The sequence below is a fragment of the Onychostruthus taczanowskii genome, unplaced genomic scaffold (assembly GCF_017590055.1).
Source record: "Onychostruthus taczanowskii isolate IOZ18803 unplaced genomic scaffold, ASM1759005v1 scaffold3, whole genome shotgun sequence".
Classification (NCBI taxonomy): domain Eukaryota; kingdom Metazoa; phylum Chordata; class Aves; order Passeriformes; family Passeridae; genus Onychostruthus; species Onychostruthus taczanowskii.
The window spans coordinates 22,201,782-22,221,162 of NW_024500349.1; the positions used below are offsets into that span (position 1 = coordinate 22,201,782).

The window sequence follows — 19,381 nt, forward strand, 5'->3', positions numbered from 1 at the left end:
ACTGAATACACTTAAACACCATAAATGCAAACTGCAACCTTCAAACAGACTGAAAGGGAAGAAAGAGAAGAAAAACAGAGAATATAATTTGTATACTGATAAGGCACAGTAGCATTGGCCATCCACATGTTGGTTTATTTTTTTTGGACAAATTCCTGTTTTCACATGAACTGTATTTTGACAAGGTCTTAAAGACTGTGCGGTCAAATGTGTCCAAGGCACAGTAGCATTGGCCGTCCATTTGTTGGTTTATTTTTTTTGGACAAAATTCCTGTTTTCAGATGAACTGTATTTTGACAAGGTCTTAAAGACTGTGCGGTCAAATGTGTCAATGGAACAAATAGGGGGATCAAAAGATTTCCATGCAGATCAAAATTAAATAGGATCAGATGCAAGCCAAGACTTGCAGTCTCCTTTGGAAACACATTAGATGGGAAACTCAAGGGATGTGAGGGGAATAATGCAAAAACATTCTACAATGCATGGAATATCAGTGTGAACTGAGGAACTCTGTCCTCTAAGTTCCTATAAAAATTCAAGCTGTAACTCAGTGCCTGTATCACACAGATATATAGAATTATAGCCACCTGCTCACCCTGGAAATCACTAATTATAGTCAAACCAGACCAGGAAATTACAACATCAGAAACATCTTAAGCTGAGTCCTCTAAAAAAAAAATAAAATCTGCCATTTCTTATATATGAAAGCGAAATAATAATTAAATACAATTTTTTTCTTCAGGTTCACAAACACAAAAACACTTCCCATTTGGTGTAGTGCATTTCCCCCATGACCCAGATCTCTTCTGGATTGTTCTATGATCCCAGGAATTCCTGCTAGGCCATGGCCTTTGTGAAATGAGTTTGATGGTGAAGTGTCCCTTGACCCCATACCAAAGCCTTTTGTGTGTCCAGGGTGGGAGCAGAGACCATGTTGGGTGGGGAGCAACAGTGGGAATATTCAGTCATTCCCTGACAGCCTTGGAACATTCCTTACCTTCCACTGTTACTGGAATTTTTAAAATTCCAGTAATTACTTACCCAGATTGTGGCCAGGATGGAAATTTAGATACCTACTGAAAGTGTAGTATGAATGTTGCCATCTTATCTCTGTGATTGACTATTGTAGTTGTAATAAATTCTACTGACAGCCTCTGTAAATGCTAAATTAGTCAGTGATTAGGAACTGCTAAAAAAATCTTGTAATCCACTGTTGGTGTTTGGTTTCTTTTCTGCCTCTGTTAATGTTCGGATTGAAACTCTCGAGACGATATTTCGTGTTTAGACTTAGATGTTTATTATTCCTTATCTATATTACAGTCTTACAAGGCGTGAGTTTTGCAATATTTCACTAATAAAGTACAAAATGGCTAACTAATTTTCTTCACAAGGTCTTTTAAGGATAAACTATCTAATTAAGAAATGACACTTAAATTTTTTTACTTTTAACCTAATAACTAACCACTTGTGTCCTGCAATGTGGACTTTTCTGTCTCATTAAAAAATACCATCCAAACCCATGAAGAAGAAAGTGAAGTAGAAGGACCAACTACTGCCTTAAAACTTCTATTTTGCTTCACATATATTACTATTTTCTAAAACTTTAAGCTTTAAGTTTTCCACCCTGTGATATCACACACTTCTATTCAAACTCCACACCCACAATCCCAGTTCTGTCATTCCATTTTGGAAGCGTTCTCCATGGCCTCAGGTCAATGCAGTGTTCTCTTGGGGGTCAGAGTATGTCAGCACAGAAAGTCTGAAATTCTCAGCATCCAGAGTTCCAACAATCCACCTACAAACTGTGAACAAACCTCAGACTGCTGCTGGTTCAGAAGCCGTGTAAAAATTCCATCTGTGGTAAATTGGTGTTTTTACAACATCCTATTAAGATCACCTGGGATACATTTGATGGTGGTGCTTTAGGTGACGCTGATTAATTACATGTGTAATCCTTTAGATATAAACCATTCACCAGGTCTGGGACTAAGATTGGACTGAGCTGCGCCTAAGCTCTGTAGCGAGTTTAACAAGCAAGAGAAGTCTGCTCTGACCCTCATGACTCAGCAGAAGGGCCCCTTTAATCCTTGTGCATTTTTCATCTCTGTGTTAATCAGTCTATCTCAATTCTAACTTGATTTTCCTCTGTGTGATTCATCCATGTAAAAAGTGATAGAGCGGACCTTGACACTGAACTTTGCTAACTCACAATTTTAGAAATTCATGCTAAACATACTTCTGCTAATGGCTTTGATGGTGATTTTGTAATGACCTAAACCACTCATTGACAACACCATCACGCTCGGGAACTGAATCCAAGCAATCCTGAAGGTGCCATCTAGGGATTTTTCAAGGAAAAAATGCCCAAAAGAGAAAATGAGTCATGTTGCTTTCCAACTCTGAAAAAGTATTTCTTGGTTTAAATTGTTTCAGAATGAATTTACAATGTCATTCTCTCAGCCATCCTGTGAAACTACCCATGCATTACATTCTCAAAAGCATTTTATGCCATCTGTTTGGGATACTTAGTGTGAACATATTTGGGGGTGAAATTAGTAATTATGAGAGGAGGAAATTAACATATTGGACTAATTAACAGCATCTTCTGGAAAAGAAACAGGGAAGATAACGAATTACAAAGCTTAACGTTTACTGTTCTCCCAGCTAAATAAAGATTGTTCAGTATGGCTCTCCTTGGGTTTCTTTTCTTGGTTTTTTTCTCCCCTTCTAAAATATGATATCTGCACTGTGTCAAAGAACAGGAGCCAGAGAAAAGACTCACACACTGCAGGCTCTGTGGTCTGGTTCTCTCCATCCATGCTGCTAAATGGAGCTCACCAGTGTTCCCATGTGACACATCCTTGTCATTATCAGGTTCAAAATGAGGGCTCCAACACAACTCACCTAATTTTGGACATTGAAATATTAGAGCAGACTTAGTTACAGAAGCTCATTATGCTTGGACCCCAATAAAGAAAAAGCATTTTCTGCTCCATTTTATATTTTAATTTAGGATTAAATCATGCTTTGGTCTTTAACTGTACCAATAGAGCTCTACTGACCATGAAGAGGTGGTGATTATATTGCAGACCTCCATTTATAATGAGAAGGCTCATAGCTGAATAGTCCAGACTGTTTGGAAGATCTGCTTTTCATGGAGCACAAAAACAACAGGTCATGGGAACCACCATGCTCCTGTTGATGACCCACCACACTGAGAAAAGAACATTGGTCCATGCTAAGCAAAAAAGTGAATTTTTGTCCCTAGGGTGTCCCAAAGTTCACCTCATGCTTGTACCTGAGGCTGACCATGGAGCAGATTTGGGGTTTACTATATTTTACTACATTTGGGGTTTATTACCTGTAAAAAGCCACTCTCAAAGCACAGTACAGGTTCACAGGATTTTAAAGCATCATAGAAAGTTTGTTCTACAAAAGCTGCGTGTTAGACTGATTATCAAAATCAACTTCCATTAATTTCAGAGCACTGGTTTACCTCTGATCAGTGATACCTCACAAAGATACTGGAATAGAAGAGAGGCTTCTGTAGCTTCACTCTTCCCTTTTCCCATTAAAATTCTGTTCCAGTAGCCACACTCCACTGGAGAATATGCCGTGTGTTCATGCATCACATAAACAGCCCAGAAAATTATGTTTTGTCAACAACTGAAAAATAAATTGTTTGCTGACTTCTAAGACAGCCTGGCATGAAATTTGTGGTTTTTTTTCTAAAATATTTTTTTTTCTAAAATAGAAGCACTTCACGAATAAGTGGCAAGTTTTACGATAATATTTACAAACACATTCAAAAGGCAAAGAACACCTAAAAGAAAGGTCCAAATACAGAACCTCATTTATCTTCCCTTTGTTTCAAGCCAAGGAATGGAATAGATGGTCATTAAACTGATATAAACAAATCTGCTACAGGAGGCAGAGCTGCTCCCTGGAACACAACGGCACCAAGGGGCAGAGCTTGGGGCAGGTTCATAATACAGGTCAACACACCCATTTATATGCAAATTGAGAGGCAGTTCAGGCACCACAACTTTCACACTTCAGTCTGATATCTAGATCTGTTTATTGTCCTTAAGGAATTAAGTCAGAATAAAACATCATTGATCCAACATATTTTACAGAAAGATCTTTAATTCCCTGAGCCTCATTTCCTTTGCTGTTTCCCAGGGATGGAGAACTGGCTGAATGATAATAGTTACATTATATTTTAAGCTCCTCCCTCCACGAATATTCAGCAGGGGGAGAAAGAAAGTGAAGAGGAAGGGAAGAAATGTAGTTTTTTCCCCCAGAAGCACCATTCATTGCATTACACCCAAGTCATGCTGCAGAGCAGTGGCTCTGAGCATGCTTCTCCCACTTCTGAAACAAAGCTGGATCCAGTTTCACATCTCTTACAGCATCATTTTTGTGCTGGTGTATTTTAGCCAAGAGACAAGTGCTTTGCCCTGCTTCTAAAAACTGGTCTGGACAGATGGAGAAGACACTTCAACTATATTAATCTTCAACTATCACATCAGTCAGTAAGTACAGCTAATTCAACAGATTAAACTGTGAGAAGGAGCTGTCAGTAGTTCCCCTGAAGGGAACTACTCCAGGTGTGTGGAATTCTCCAGCTGAATAGAATTCCAAGTTCCCCTTCCTTGTCACACCACTGCACATTGCCACCAAGGAAAAGCCAAGGCTAGAGACAGTATGTTTACCTCAGCAGGAAAAGATGTTCCTGGAGCAAGGACACTTTGAAAATGGATCCTCCAGTAACAAGAAGCCACCAAGAAGTGGAGGAATAAATACCTGTGACATTGGTGCGGGCTGACAAAGCTTCGCAGTACTTTTCCAGCAGCACAGACAAGGGCAGGTTCACAGAGGATTCACAGTGGAGAACTATCTGGATAAACAGAAAGAAACCAAGCAGGTAAAGCAGCAACCTAGAACAGATTTCTTCATTCATGAGTACAACAAGCCCCTGAAGTCTCAGAGCAGCTCCCATTCATGATTTACTCAGGTACAGACACCCCCTGACATAGAAGGTTTGTGGTTGTACTTGCTTGGCTCCAGGGCATGACATGGAATTCACCTGACTAATGCAGGAAGCTGAAAATTAACCACCTATTCTGGATCTCCCCTTGTGGGAGCTGCTCAATGCCTTTAACAAAGCTCAGGATCCACTCTGTCTCACCTGAAAGTAGATGTCTGAATTAGCAGAGCTGAATCACATCCCATTAAAGATCACGTGTTGACTTTTTTCAGTGAACTTTTAATTGCTATGTGGGTGCCAAAGATCCTTGCACATTCCAGAGATACAGCAACTGGCAAAGGGCGGTTCAGAGGGCTTGAATAAGGTGTTTCCATGGAATATATAGGATAATTGGGCATCCCTGTAAGGTGTCCTGTGGCTCTTTTTAGCCAATGGAAGACCCACAAGTTTCTGACCCTCAGCATTCAGGGCTGAGCCTTCTACTGAGGGCAAGTAACAGTGAGAAAGAGCAGTAATGCCAACACGGGCACTTTGAGAAAGCTGCAGGTTCAGTACAAGGTAACAGTACACTCCCAAGTAAAATTTAGGGAATAGAGTTGAAAATCGATGGGGATATTTTAATTTTCACACTCAAAATAAAGCAACCAGTGTAGACAGAGGAGAGAAGCCCACACCAAAATATAGAGCCAAGTTGGGATTCTGCTTGGAGCAAGAGAAGCTCTTGGAAAGTCCTTTAAGAAATGCAGAACGGAACATGGCAGGAAGATTCAGAAGTGACAAATCAATGACAGAAAATTCCATTTTCAATCTATGAAACAAAATCTTTCTGACTGAAAGTCTTTCTGAGGGGGATATAAAGCCATGGTAACACACAAAATGCCTTTCCTTTTCTCTTTACACAGAATGACTCCAACACAATTCAGCAGCTTTTACTCAGGGAAACAACCCTACTCCTTGAAGGTTGATATTATATTTCAGTGCTCTAAGGTGTGTTAAGTGATTGAGGAACCCATTTTATGTCACTGAATTCTCGGTCACCTAATAAAAAGGAGGGTAAATGCTCATGACAATAGAATCCATCAGCAATGTTATGTTGGTGTCTAAAGAACAACTGCTCTTTGTACAGCACCTTTTTCTACCAATTTCTCACTTTGCTGTTATTTTATAAAATAGGAAGCATTGAAGTACAAACAGAAAGCCTTTCCCAGACTTCATTCTTTCCATACAAATTCCATTAAGGGGCTGTTTTCTCCTCCAGGTGTGAGGATTTGTGAAGAATTTTGAATGAGTTAGAGACGGGACTTCTAAGTTGTTTCAGATAATATGATTTCTTTTTCTTATCTTTTACATAGGTAGGAAAGGTGAGCTCAGATAACATCTTCACCACACAACTCAAAAAGTCCCAAGACTTCTAGTTACATGACCTTTTAAAGATTATTAATATAACATTAGTAACAAAGATATTTATAGTTTTGACCCAATTCTTAAATATTTTGTTTTATAGAGTCATACTATAGTGTAAGCTTTTTAAAATTCATAATCTTATAACACACACAAACTCACAGCACTGTACTCTAAAACTTTAATCTTTCTTCTACTTAACAGATCTCTGCTTTAAACTACAAATCTACATTTTCACTTCTAGCACCTAAGTTTGGAAGTCTTTTCTAAAGTCTAAATCTTGTGTTTAATCCTAAAATTTGGCTTACAGGCCCAAAATTCTGAGAGTTCCCTGCATTTCAAATTCCAACATCCAAGGAGGCTCAAAACTCCTGCCTTCCATAGCAAACCCTCCATGCATGGTCAGGTCACGGAGATAAAGCCAGGTACAGATTCCACCTCCCGAGGCACAGAGCTCCCAAAACTCAGACTCTGTCTCATGTCAGCCCCAGGCACGTGAGTTGACACAGCAGAGGCATTTCTTCCCCTCCATCCCTCACCCCTGTGCCATTCCCAGGCCAAAGCACTGCCTCACTTCAAAGAAGAAACTCAAGCCATCACCCTGTACTGTAAATACGCCGCGTGTTCAGCTGTGCCCTCCCCAGGACGATGGGAAAGAACAGACAGAGGTCAAGCTCAGCACAGCTTGGGCAGGAATAGGAAAGGTTAAATGTCACATTTGCCTTAGGGTCAGCTCAGGTTAATTTGGCTGGAGGGAAAAGTGCCTTCCACATATTATGTTACTTTTGGTTTCATTTTCTCTCCGCTAACCACAGTCAACTGCCTTGCTGTGAGCGAAACTTTTTTTTTTTTTTTTAATTGTATTTAAAGCAGACAAACCCAAATGATGCCTCAGGTTTTTGCTTTAGTGTGTAGGTCTGGGCTTCATAATATGGGATGGTGAGCTGTCTGCACAGAGCAGGGAGACAAAACAATTCCTGCTCCAGCTGGGCACCAAGGACAAATGATCCAAATCTCAAATCCAAGAGAATAAACAACGTGGAATGAAGAGAGAAAAACAAGCAGGATGGAACTGCATGGGCTAAAGCCGGAATTGGACAATGAACTCCAATATGCAAAAGGAGCAGAACTGATCAATGTGAGAGACCCCGTGAGCGCTCGTGCATTTTGGGACCATTTGGGTTCATCTTGGGTGCAGCCCTGGCTGGGCTCTTGTGCTGCCCAAGGTGGATCCATGGAGGCCTTTCAATAAATCTCTGCTTTATTCTTTAGCTCTGTCCAGTCTCTGTTCTAGTTCAGCCTTGAAAAGCCCCTCTTACAATGATAAAAACCAGCAAAACAAAGAAAGAGAAATATTTCAGTAATATAGAATTGCAAAGATAAATAATTGGGCCCATGACTGCACAGAAATTATATTTGAAGAACTGAAATAATTGCTTTGGGTCACTAATGCATGACTTTACTCAAACTGCATTTCTCTTAAAACAGCTATTTCATAACCTCTGCCCATCAAATCAGTTCTTTTTTGTCCTGAAAATTTACCTAAGTTGTGCACAGAAATGTCCAACTTAATTCCTCTGAGCCACTGTGAACATTCATGAACAAATAAAACTTATGTGCTGAAACAAAGATTGAGGTGGAACTGAATCTTTTACTTTCCAAAGCAGGGACACCAACCAAGAGCAGGCCAGCACTGAGCCTTAAAAAAAAAAAAAAAAAAATTACACAGCCTTTGGCCAACTTCCCATTCACATCTGAGAGGACTTTGGGAAAAGGATGAGTTGCTCTAGTGTGGCTCTCTAATGGACATTTTACTGGGCATTTCCCCTTGGACACAGTCACTGCTCTTCATTAATTCATGAAAGATCTTTATCTCTGTCAGAGGACATAACTATGAGACACAAGAGTTGCCTACTCACAGTTCCCACCAGCATTTGTGGTTATTTCATCCAGCTTAGAGAGGATTTTAAACTTCATTTTAAGAAGAATTAACAAAGAGTCCTAGTTTGAAGTACTGAGTTCCACTATGGAGCAATATAGAAATGTAAAACCAAATGAATACCAGTGCTGTAAAATTCACCTGCATGGGAGAAGTTGTTTTCTCCTCTCAAACATAGAAGAAGTGGCTACAGAAATACAAAGGAATGGCTTTGGAATAGAAACCAGCCCCCAAACTATGGATAGGATGAAAAAATGTCAACACAAGCATGGGGCTACCACAGAGACACAATGGAGCATCTGGTAAATTTAAATACCTCACAGAAGGTAGCAGCAAATAACCTCACAGTAGGTAGTAGGTAGGTAAATTTAAATACCTCAGAGTAGGTGAAGTCAGCAGGAATGCAAGCTGAAGAGAAGGACTGAAGAGGAAAGGATGACCCACAACAGTGGAACACCCCTTGCCAAGGTGGAGGTGAGTTTGGAGGCAGTGGGTGCTGCCACACATGGACAGATGCACACACTCCCCTTTCCCATCCTCACACAAGAATTCCCAGACGCCATTCTGCAGAGCTCTAATAAAAAACCAGTTGTTAGGCCTCCCTGTCAAACATCTGCTGGTGGCATGCTGAGAGGTGCTGACATCTGACACAGCCTCAAAGCAACAGAGCAAAAACTCTTTTAAAAAAAAAGTAGTTTCGAGTACTCCCAAGGTCCCAGAGAAACCCATCCCATGGAAGTGCAACAGCAGCTCAGCAGAAAGCCACTCCCAGAAAAGCAGTGGGATTTGTACTGAATAGCTTAGACTTCAAAACAGAGAGCAGCAGCTGAGCTGATCACACAGGGATTCCTTTGGAATTCAGGAAGAGAACAGGAATTTTCCAGATGCAGTTCATCTGCGGTATTTTACATCCTTTAATTGGAACGACCTCGACTGACTGGGTCTTCTGCACTATAAGGACAGTGTCACTTAGATGCATCCTTCCTAAATTTTCTTTACACTACATACAAAAGGAGAGGTCAAAACATTCCTAGAGATGATGGCTGCAGAAGTCACGAGCACATCAACATCTTATTTAATCATCTGAGCCCCTTCTTTTATTGAGCAAGATGAAGTGACCTTCCTACGTGGGAAAATGTGGAGTTATTAACACAAAATGTGCTCAGTCCACGGCTGACAGGAGAAGGGTCCATCTCATGTCTTCTTTGCCACACAAAGTCTCACCCTGCACTATCCACTGTGCTCTCTTAAAGCCAGAGCATTTTCCACTCCTGGGGAACCACCTCTGGCAGTGGCATGGATCAGGTCAGGAGGATGCTTCTTCCTACCCTTCATATCTGGGAGCCTCCACTGCTCTTAAGACTCCAGCTTTTCCCATGTGTTTCTTTAAAATATCTGAGGCTGAAAGTGCTACCTCGTTTCAACATCAAAACTGCAGCAAAACTTTCTTCAGCACACAGAAAAGCTGCTGCTTAGCAGCTTTGCCTCAGAACTCAGGGGAAAAAAAGAAAAAAAAAGAGAGTGCGAGAGAAAAGGGAAACCTGCATTTAATTTTTAGTTCTTCAATTAGGCAATGCAAATAAATTCACTCCATCTCCACACTGAGACTGAGTTCTCACCCCAGCTTCTGGAATGGACATGCTTCTTGTAGAACAGAGTAGAACAGTGGCCCAATTAAAAGCAAAAATTTTTAGTCTGTGTGCAGAGAAGCTCATTTTAGGGAAACACAGGCATCTAACTTCACAATGAAAATGTAATTAGTTAAAGAGCTCAACTCAGCAAAATCAAAGTGAATCTCACATTTCCTTGAAAAAATCCATCCTCTGATTGAACAGTTTCCAGGGCAGGTGGGCATCTGGCAAGTTCTACATCACTAGTGTGGGGAAACAGAAGTTTTGGGGGAAAAAACACCAGATGTTCCTTGGAATGCTCTTACCAAAAATGCCAGTGTTAATCTGAGAAGCTCTTTCCTTCTAAGAGAGGGCAACACATGGGAGAGAATGAGGAGAGCTGGAATATTTGCTGACTACTAATCACCTGAAGTAATATGTACAATCAGAAGAGTGAAAGCTGCTACTTCCAGAACAAAAACAGAGATTAGCACAGGAGAGGAGGGGAAAGTCATCCTCACAAGTGGCCAGGATGGATTTATATCCACTGCCATGTGGTTACTTCATCCTCAACATGCATCTGAAAGAGATGCTTATTAAAGAACAGTAGTCAGAGGGCCAGTGTGTTGGAAATAATTTGTTTTTTTGGAGAAGCAAAAAGGTCAGCCCTCTGCATCAGGATGCTTTTGGCCTTTCTCAACAGTAACTTAAAATTGCTCGTGCAGCAGCACTTGGCAGTGTACAATTGTTTGGCTTGGCTTCACCAGAAAAATAATTTCCATTTGGGATAGAAAGTCTAAATACAAGTTTTCACAGGAGCCTGCAATCTGAAACCTGAGCCAGCTAAGGTTACAGTAAAGGGAAAGACTCTGAGCACAGTTCAAGAAAAATAGGCTCCTTTTCAAGTCATCCTTCAGCTCTTTAAACTCCCCCTGAGTTAGTCCAAGTGGCCACATAAAACATTGCTACTTTCTAGAGAACACTGAATGCTCCAGGAGACACTGCTCCATGATCTTAGAGGCCAGATGTATTCCGCAGCTCTTCCAGGAAGTCTGGAAAAAGAGACTAAAAGTCTGCATGGAATGGGAATTACGTCCCCAGTTCAATAAAGCAATTGAACACATGCTCAGTTTTAAGGCATGAAATTAAATCAATCTTTATGCAAAAATAAATTAAAAAAACCAAAAAACCCTTAAGCACCTGCTACACTGAACCCACTACTGAACTTCACTGTTGTGTTTGAAACTTGGAGATCTGCCTTCAGCGAGCACTGCCTACATGCTCTGCTGAATCAGCTTTTAGAGGGGAAAACTGAAAGCATGCAGGTGCTGAGGGATTTTCTGAGTCATGAGATACAAACCAAACCTGGCTCAGGCCACCCATGGGCTGGACTTGTCCAACCAGGTCTCCAAGCCCTTCCAAAGCAACCTGAGATGTTAAAAATGAGCACAACTGCATTTGAACCGCAAGCTCTCCTGAAATAAAATTGTTTAATGGAAGGACCTTTCAATTTCACATCCTTGAAGATTTTTGTTGGTCATTCCCCACACCTGTAGGTATCAGATTCATAGCCTGGAAGGGGAGCAAGCCTCTCAGGGCACTTCTTCCTTCATGTCTGCCCTCTCCTTAGGTCTGTGAGTTATTTTTTTCCCACCCAATTCCCATTCCTGTGAATCCTCTCAGCAGCTCCAGTGTGATTCACCTCACCCCCCTATTCCAGCAGCCTTTGCTCAGTGGAAGAAGGAACCCCTGTCAAGGAACAATCCATCACCTGTGCTTAAAACATGGACTCCAGGGTGAGATAATCATGCACTGGAGACAAAACACTCAGGGAATCCAGAGCAGCTCAAGTTTAAAAGTCATATTTACCCAAGTGAATGCCAATACCCCCTCAACTAACCTTTATCTACATGCAGAGCCTCTGCAAGGATCATTCACCCATGCATTGTCACCACTGCCACTACACTTCCAAAGCCACCCCTCACAAGCTCTCCCAGCTTCAGCTCAACAAATCTGAGCTCATAATCTTTGTTTTTCAGGTCTCTGCCACCTGAAAAAGATAAAAAAAATCCATCTGGATCAAGACTTTATCAGCTGAAGATATCTGCTCAGTTTCCCCTGGAATGTCAACTCTGTATCCTCCACAAAATGCTCCTCAGACCCAAGATTTCCTGACAGGGATTCAAAAATGAACCAGTGAGGTGGCACTGGGTACCAGCAATAACTTTCTCTTTATCCTTCCTTAAACTGCTAATTCTTGGGCTGGAGCCCACTTCTAGATTTGAAAACCAAATATCACAGTGAAATTTAACTCCAAGTCTGGAATTATCTTTCACTACCTGAAGGGGAATCACAGGCTCTTCTCTGAGGAGTCAGATTCCGCTCAGGAGCTGACAGCAGAGCATCAAGACAGGCATCATTCACAAACTGAAGTGAGGGAAAATCTCATAGAACATAAAGAAAAAATTTTGCACCATGACAACGACTGAGCATCAGAAAAGAGATGTTATAAAAAGATATTCCAGAGATGTTGTGAGAGCTCCATCTTTGCAGATTTTCACAGCTGAACTGGATGAGAATGTTTTGGTTTTGGAATTAACCCTGCCTTCTGGCAATCCCTTCCAGCACAAATTATTTTTTCATTCTTTGATTCTATATGATCTATAGCCCCTATGATAAAAAGAATCACAGATAACAATTGTTCCCCAAACCTTTCAATGGGCAATGCAGTAAACAGCTTACAGACCATATCTTGAACAATAATCAGCAATCCAGAGGCTTTGAGGTTTCTCTCACTCATGTTTCTAAGATTTTTTACTGTGTTCACATAATTATAATTGAAATATTATGCCAAATACTATGAAAAGACATTTTTAAATTATTACTGTATTTAAAGATAAAATTTTCTTATATTTCTTTTAATCCTTTTTTTTTGGGTTTGTTTTTTTTTTTTGGTGAAGGAAAGAAATACCCCAAGTCTGACAAGACTTCAAAATCCTCATGAAGATACTTCTTTTGATAAATTAGGGGATTCTTACACTTTGGAAGGTGTCTCAAGTTCAAGATAGACTGAACAGCTGATCTCCCAGCAGGTGAGTTTTGAGGCACGATGAGGAAAGATCCTCAGTGCATCTGACTGGAAGCACACCTGGTCAAAATGCTTCCCTGAGCTTTGAGACATCATTCTCAGCAGCCAGAGGAACACCCCAGCTCCCTCTCTGCTTTGAAAGAGCCAACTGATGGCAGAAGGAGCAGCCTGGTCCCTGGCAGGGATGTCTGCTCACAAAGCAAGGAAGCAGCAAGGGAAGAGCTGCGATGGCCACAGTGCCCAGCACAGCCCTGGCGTGGCTCAGGAGCCTCTGCTGCCGTGAGCCCCCTGAAACCCAAGCCATGCCCTGGCCTGGGATCTGCTCCTGCCACTCAAAGGGAATCGATACCTCAGCGAGCAGAGCCTGGCTGGCAGCCCCACAGGAAACCTGTTCAGGCCCGTCACCACACTTCCTTCCCTTCCTTTTTGCCTCCTTTCCTCCTTCCTTTGAGCTGGAAAAGCCAGAGCACAGCACCTCCCAAACCATGGCAGTGTGGAGATAACAGCACCGAGCAGCTCTCCCACATCCCAGGGACGTGGGGAACAGCAACAGGGATTATCCCCCAGCCCTCGGAAGCAGCAGCTCCTCTCCAGCCCTCTGGCACTTCAGCTACTATTACCAGGGCAAGGGTTTAGCATTGCAGTGAGGACAGCTAATGTATTTTAATCTCCATCTGCATTACTCACTATTTACTCTCCTGGCATACACAAGTCAGAGTGGACAATTACTCAGCCAGCATTATGCAAAAGTTTATAGAGCTTTAATTGGCTTCGTTTAATTAGCTTCATTTCTTTATAGCTCTGTGGAAGAAGTACTTTTCAGCTCTTGAATTATCCAATGGATTTTCCTTCTTATTTAGTGCAAACATGCTGAGTTTCTGTGCGGGCACATGAGGCTTAAGGGATGTTTGGAGAGGCAGATTCCAAGTTCTCCACACCAGAGCTGGGGAAGGAGCAGCACACTCCCAGCATCTGGCTCTCAACATTCCCTCCTCTGCACAGCAAGGAGGGATTTAGGAGTCAGAGGTCAGAACAGCACATTGGAATTCATCTCTGTGAGGTGCTTTTCTCTCCCTTCCACAGCCAGATGGACCAGCCTTTGAGAAGATCCAGCAGAACATCCGCTCGTGAAAGCCAAAGCAGATGAGCCCAGGGCCAGGGAGCTGAGCAGTGCTTACCTCAGAACATGCTCCTTGTCAAAGAGCATTGCAGGGAGCATCCCATAAACATCCCCACGCTGCCACCATGAACTGGAAATGAAATTTTCATGTATTTGGATGTGACTGATGAGATTCAAGCAGACAGTCACCTAAGGACCGCTCTGTCTGTTGACTCATCTACTTTCTATTTGTCTTCTCTTGTAGCAAGGACCAAAGCCAAATTTATACAACTTCTCAGAGAAGAAAATTAAAATACATTGCCCAACACTTGCCAACTTAAATCAAATACAGCTACCTTCAAAGGTGTTAAGATTAAAAGCATTATTAGCGGTAAAAGAAAGCATTTCTGTATAAAGAAATATTTTGATAAAGCAAAGCAACACAAAGAATTTAGTTGTCATGGACAGAATGATAAGGAGTCAAAGACAATGTTTATACAAATGCTTTAACACAGGCCACTGAATATCCACATGAGGCAGGGAGGTGAGAGGGGCTCGCTGGACAGCTCCAGCTTTACATCCAACAATTAATGTTTGCACTTTAAGGAAGAGCAGACTACATTTGGGATTAAAAGTGGTGTAAATTACAAGAAATAAGGACATGGGCATGATCTGTTGCAATTTATAGACATGGTGTGGAAAAGACAATTCCTGCAAAAAAGTTATCTGCTGGATAAACTTTTAATCTAGAGTAAATCAGCTTTCCCCTAAATCTCCTTTTTGGGTTTGCAGTGCTGCAAAACCTGAAAGTGATATAAACTACAAAGGAACAGATTCAGCAGCATGTGCAGCTTGTTGTTACCACCCACATTTCCTCACCTCCCCCTCTCCCCAAAAAATAAGATCTGCAGAACTATTAAAAGAATCTAGAAATGTGCAAATGTTTGTTCTAATACAATATTTTTAAAATATTTGGTTTACTAATATATAGGGCAAAATGAAAATAAAAAGAAAACAGGAAAACGCATCCTTAATAAGTACATATCATCCGCTACCCCGTTTTTCTCGTGGTGGATCTCTCAGTTCAGCACATCAGCAGCAGGAACTCGCAGGAATCCCTGACACAAAGAGAACTGATCACCAAATTCAAAGCAATGAAGAGTTGGCCTTAGAGGAAGACCCCTCCCTGGGGTGAGCCCAGAGCCATGGCAGCACAACACTTTCCATCTAAGCCAATAAATCAAGCAGTGCAAAGGTCTGTTCTAAGTCCTTAATCACTTCGACTGTTCAATTTTTAGAATGGCTCCTGGCACACTGCTGTCCCAAGCAACCTGGTGGGATCTCACACAGTTCCTGGGAATGATGTGGGAGCTAGGGAGCACCATGGACCAGCTCCATGCACAGTCTGCACAGCACGTCCCTGGTTTAGATGCTGAAGGAGCTCAGTCACATGAGCACAAGTCACTCCCTGGCATTTTTTTCTGAAGGCTGGAGAGCTTTCCTGGAGATACTGATGTAGCAGTGGAGTTAGAACCTGTGAGGCTGAAATTAAAATTCTGCACCTGATACAGCACAGGCTGCAAAGAGATCCCAGCTCTCTCTTCCTGCACAACCACACTCTGGTTTGGAATATGAAGGTCACAGAGTTTAGAAGACTTGATCATAGCTTTTCCTCTGCTCTTGACAGGATAATAATATGTAAGCAGATGCCTTATATGCACAAAAGCTAAAGCTGCTTTCTTTCTGGCTAAGGGCAGGGATGAACATCATCACTGAAATGTTTTACGGCAAAACTACAGCCAGCCAACACCAGGACACAGCCACCTCCCTCCAACATCCAATAATTGCCATGGGATGGTTACAAACTAAACCCTGACAAAGTGCTGCCCCAGGAAAGGCTTCTCCTGATGAGATGTTTATGCTGCATTAATTCACAATAGGGCTGAATTTTGGCAGCCTCAGACCAGGAATACTATTTAACTTGTCATCACTGGCTGATACACTCACACTGCCCCGGCTCTTTTAACAGCTCCAGGAGAACAAATAAATGATAGCAACCTTTGCTTTTGGTTTTGATGAATAATCCCCCCCTTTCCAAATTACGTGAACTTAGCAAGGACTTTATATAAAAATGTCATAAGACTCATTTGCCTTCGTTTTATGGTTTGTTTTTTGTTCCCCACATTCAGTTAAATGTGTTTTCAAGTGCATCATACATCCAGAACTCCTTTAAGAGAACATAAATCACAGTTCAAGTCTTCACCCTTTTGCTGACCAGCCCTGTGAAATCTGTCAGGTCATTTGCACCAGCATTTTCATGTGGCAGATCTAATTCTGTACCAGAAAGTTGCCTCATCTTGTGGGCGTTGCAAACCTGCAGCTCCCATAAAACACAATTGCACGGCTGCTGTGAAAACTTAAACTTCCTTAACTGGGTAAGGGCCTGCTCCCACAAGCAGCTATTTTCCTCAAATCCACAAACGTGGATAAAGTCACTGACTTTGAGTCCACTTTCGAGTGTCTTCAAGTTAAACAAGAACTTAAGAGCTTTGGCTTTGAGCCCAAGTTTTAAAACACTGCTCTTAAGCTTCTTGGTGCAAAGTTCCCTCCAGCTGGAAAGCAGAGATCCAGATTTATTGACAACATTCAGGGATTAAAACACTCCCCAAAGGAGCAGCAAAAGCTTCTGCTACAGCTGGAGCAACCAGAGCTGTTCTGAAGATTCAAAATATTATTTCCCACACAGGTATACAGGAGCCCCTGTCAGTCACCAGCATGTTCCACCCAAACAAGCTCCTCCATAAAAACACACAGAATACACTCAGAGTTCACGTTTCTTGGACTAAACATATTTTATGGAAACTTCACTTTTTGATCCTTAATCTACCTTTTCTCCTTCCTTTCTTTTGAGGCAGTTTTGTTTTTAAAGCTGCAGTGCAACTACCGAAATTTGCAGAAATAATTCAAATGCAAAGTTGCAGCAGAACTGGAAACCTGGAAAATGAGGAAACACATAACATTTCTTGATTCACTGAGAATGGATTACTCTGGCTAAATACTCAGTACCTGAGTACTTCTGATAACCTCACTGACAAGTCACACACTCTAAAGACAAACTGAGATATTTCTATGGACCAAAATAAATCAGTAAGAGAAAACACAGACTGGGAGAAAAAAAGAGACTAAGAAACAAAGATCAGGAAGAACTGGTTTGGGGTTGAAAACAGCAAGTGTGTAGACCCATGCCACTGTGATCCCATGTGCACTGATCTCTTCCTTCTTTTGAGGATAAAAAAAACCTCTGACACTGACAGAGGTGAGAAAGTATTCTCTCACTTCTAAGAAAGCTACTGTGGAAAATAAAAAAGAAATTAAATTGTTGCTTGTCTCTGAAGCCTCTTGTTGACCTGGCTTTTCTTTTTCTTTCTATATTAGAGAGGGGAGAAAAAACCAAACAAACCCCCAATATAAACAAACAAAACCCCACAAACAAACAAAACCCAAACCAAACCAAAATAGACAGAACTTAGGGAAAAAGAACAGATTTTCTTTCTTTATCTAAGGAAAAGTTAAAGATAGACCAATTACACTGCGGTTCAGAAGGGTCACTGCCACTTTTTTAAAGCTGTGGGAACAGCCTTTACAAATTCTGCACAGGTTCAAAGCTGCTTAACCTCTCACGTTTTCTTTTCAAGTCTGGCTTAACCACACTTGAAACCTTCTCTCAAAACAAGCAAACCACCAAAAAGCACCGGGAAAGCTTTTGAAGTCCAGTCCGATAAAGGCCAACCTGATTTCCACCTCATCCCAGCGTCTCCCAGGGGGATGCTGGTGATGGAGAAGGACCACGCGGAAAAGCTTCCAGCAGGTTTCACTCGGAGAAACTCGGAGCAAGTGCCAGGCTGTGTGCGTGGGCTGAGCCCTGCCCATCGCCAGCCCTGACTGCGATCGCTGCTGGAGCACATGGTGCCAAGAGAGACACCGGGACAGAGGCCGGGGACAGCGGGCACCGCCAGGGAGCGAGGAGATGGCCGGGAAAACCCCTTCCCGCTGGGGCAAGGAGCCGCCACCCCAGTGGGTCCCTGTGCTGGGACCTCTTCTGGCGAGCCAAGGTGGCTGCCTCACAGGGCAGGGGGCACTAGAAAGGGCGCAGAACTCGCTCCAGAGGTGAGCGGGCAGAGAGTGTCTCATAGCACCTGTGATGGAGCAGGAAAGGGCCACGGGGACGGCCGGATCCCTCAGCAGCACCTGGCAGGGAGCAGTGCCCGCCCGAGGTGCCCCAGAGCCGGGGACGCACCTGCGAGGGCGCGGGGCACGGTCCCCGCACGGAGCCCCGAGCGCCCGGGGCTGCCCCGCTGCGTTCCCCGCGGCCGTGGGCCGTCCCCCCCCGCTCCCTCCCTGTCCCTGTCCCGGTCTCGGTCCCTGCCCTGTCCCGCACCCCCCGCCCCGTTCCCGTCCCCGGCACTTACGGGCAGGAGCAGGAGCGCGGCGGCCGCTGCCGCGGGGAGGCTGCGCTGAGGCGCTGGCCCCGCCATGAGGGCTCGGGGGGTGCCCGGGGCTCAGCCGGACCCTCGGCGCTGCCCCGGCGCCGGCATCGCCCCCCGCCTGCTGCCCTTGACCCCTGCCCGCCGTCCCGGAGCCGAGCACGGCGCTGCCGCCGCGTCCCAGAGCAAACCCCCGGCAAGGGAGGGAGGGAGAAGGGGGAGCCGAGCCCGCCCTCCGCCCAGGATTCCTCGGGGATGGAGGCGGCGGGGGGCCCCCGGGGGAGCGCGACCCTCACAGGCTCCAGCAGCGAGGGGGACCGTGCTGTGCCCCGGCTCCGAGCGGCAGAGGGGCTCCCCCCTCCAGCGGGCGCTGGCCGGGAGCGGGGCCGCACCGCCCGCACCCGGGCAGCAGCCGTGGGGAGCCCCCTCCCCGAGCGCTGAGTGATGGAGAGCCCTCTTCCCCCAGCGATGGGGACGCCTTCCACACCAGCTTCCTGAAATAACGGGGATCCTCCTCCGCCCTCCCGTACGCTGGAAATTCCACTGCCTCCAAAGTGTCCAGGAGCAAGAGGATTCTCCCTGCCCAGGCTCTGGGTGCAGTGGGGATCATTTTCCAAAATTAGTTTGCGATGGATACACCCCCTACAGCCCCCCAGGAACATTAATAATCCCTTCACTACCACTCAATTCTGCCAGGAATTAGGAAAAATGTTAACTCCACTGCCTGAAACCTTTAAGGAGCAACAGGCTTCCCCCACTGCCCAGGTACA

At 43.6% G+C, this 19,381-nt stretch overlaps 1 protein-coding gene across 1 annotated transcript in view; it reads right to left on the reverse strand.

The window, feature by feature from the left end:
- Positions 1-18,800, reverse strand: part of CRHR2 (corticotropin releasing hormone receptor 2) — a 143,553-nt gene extending 124,753 nt beyond the window's left edge. The window contains exons 1-2 of the mRNA XM_041408874.1: positions 18,597-18,800; positions 4,807-4,900 (exon numbers count right to left, since the gene is read on the reverse strand). Coding sequence (XP_041264808.1) covers positions 4,807-4,900; positions 18,597-18,662 — 160 coding nt within the window. The 5' untranslated portion in view covers positions 18,663-18,800. The remainder of the gene's footprint in view (positions 1-4,806; positions 4,901-18,596) is intronic.
- Between the last annotated feature and the right edge of the window lie 581 nt (positions 18,801-19,381).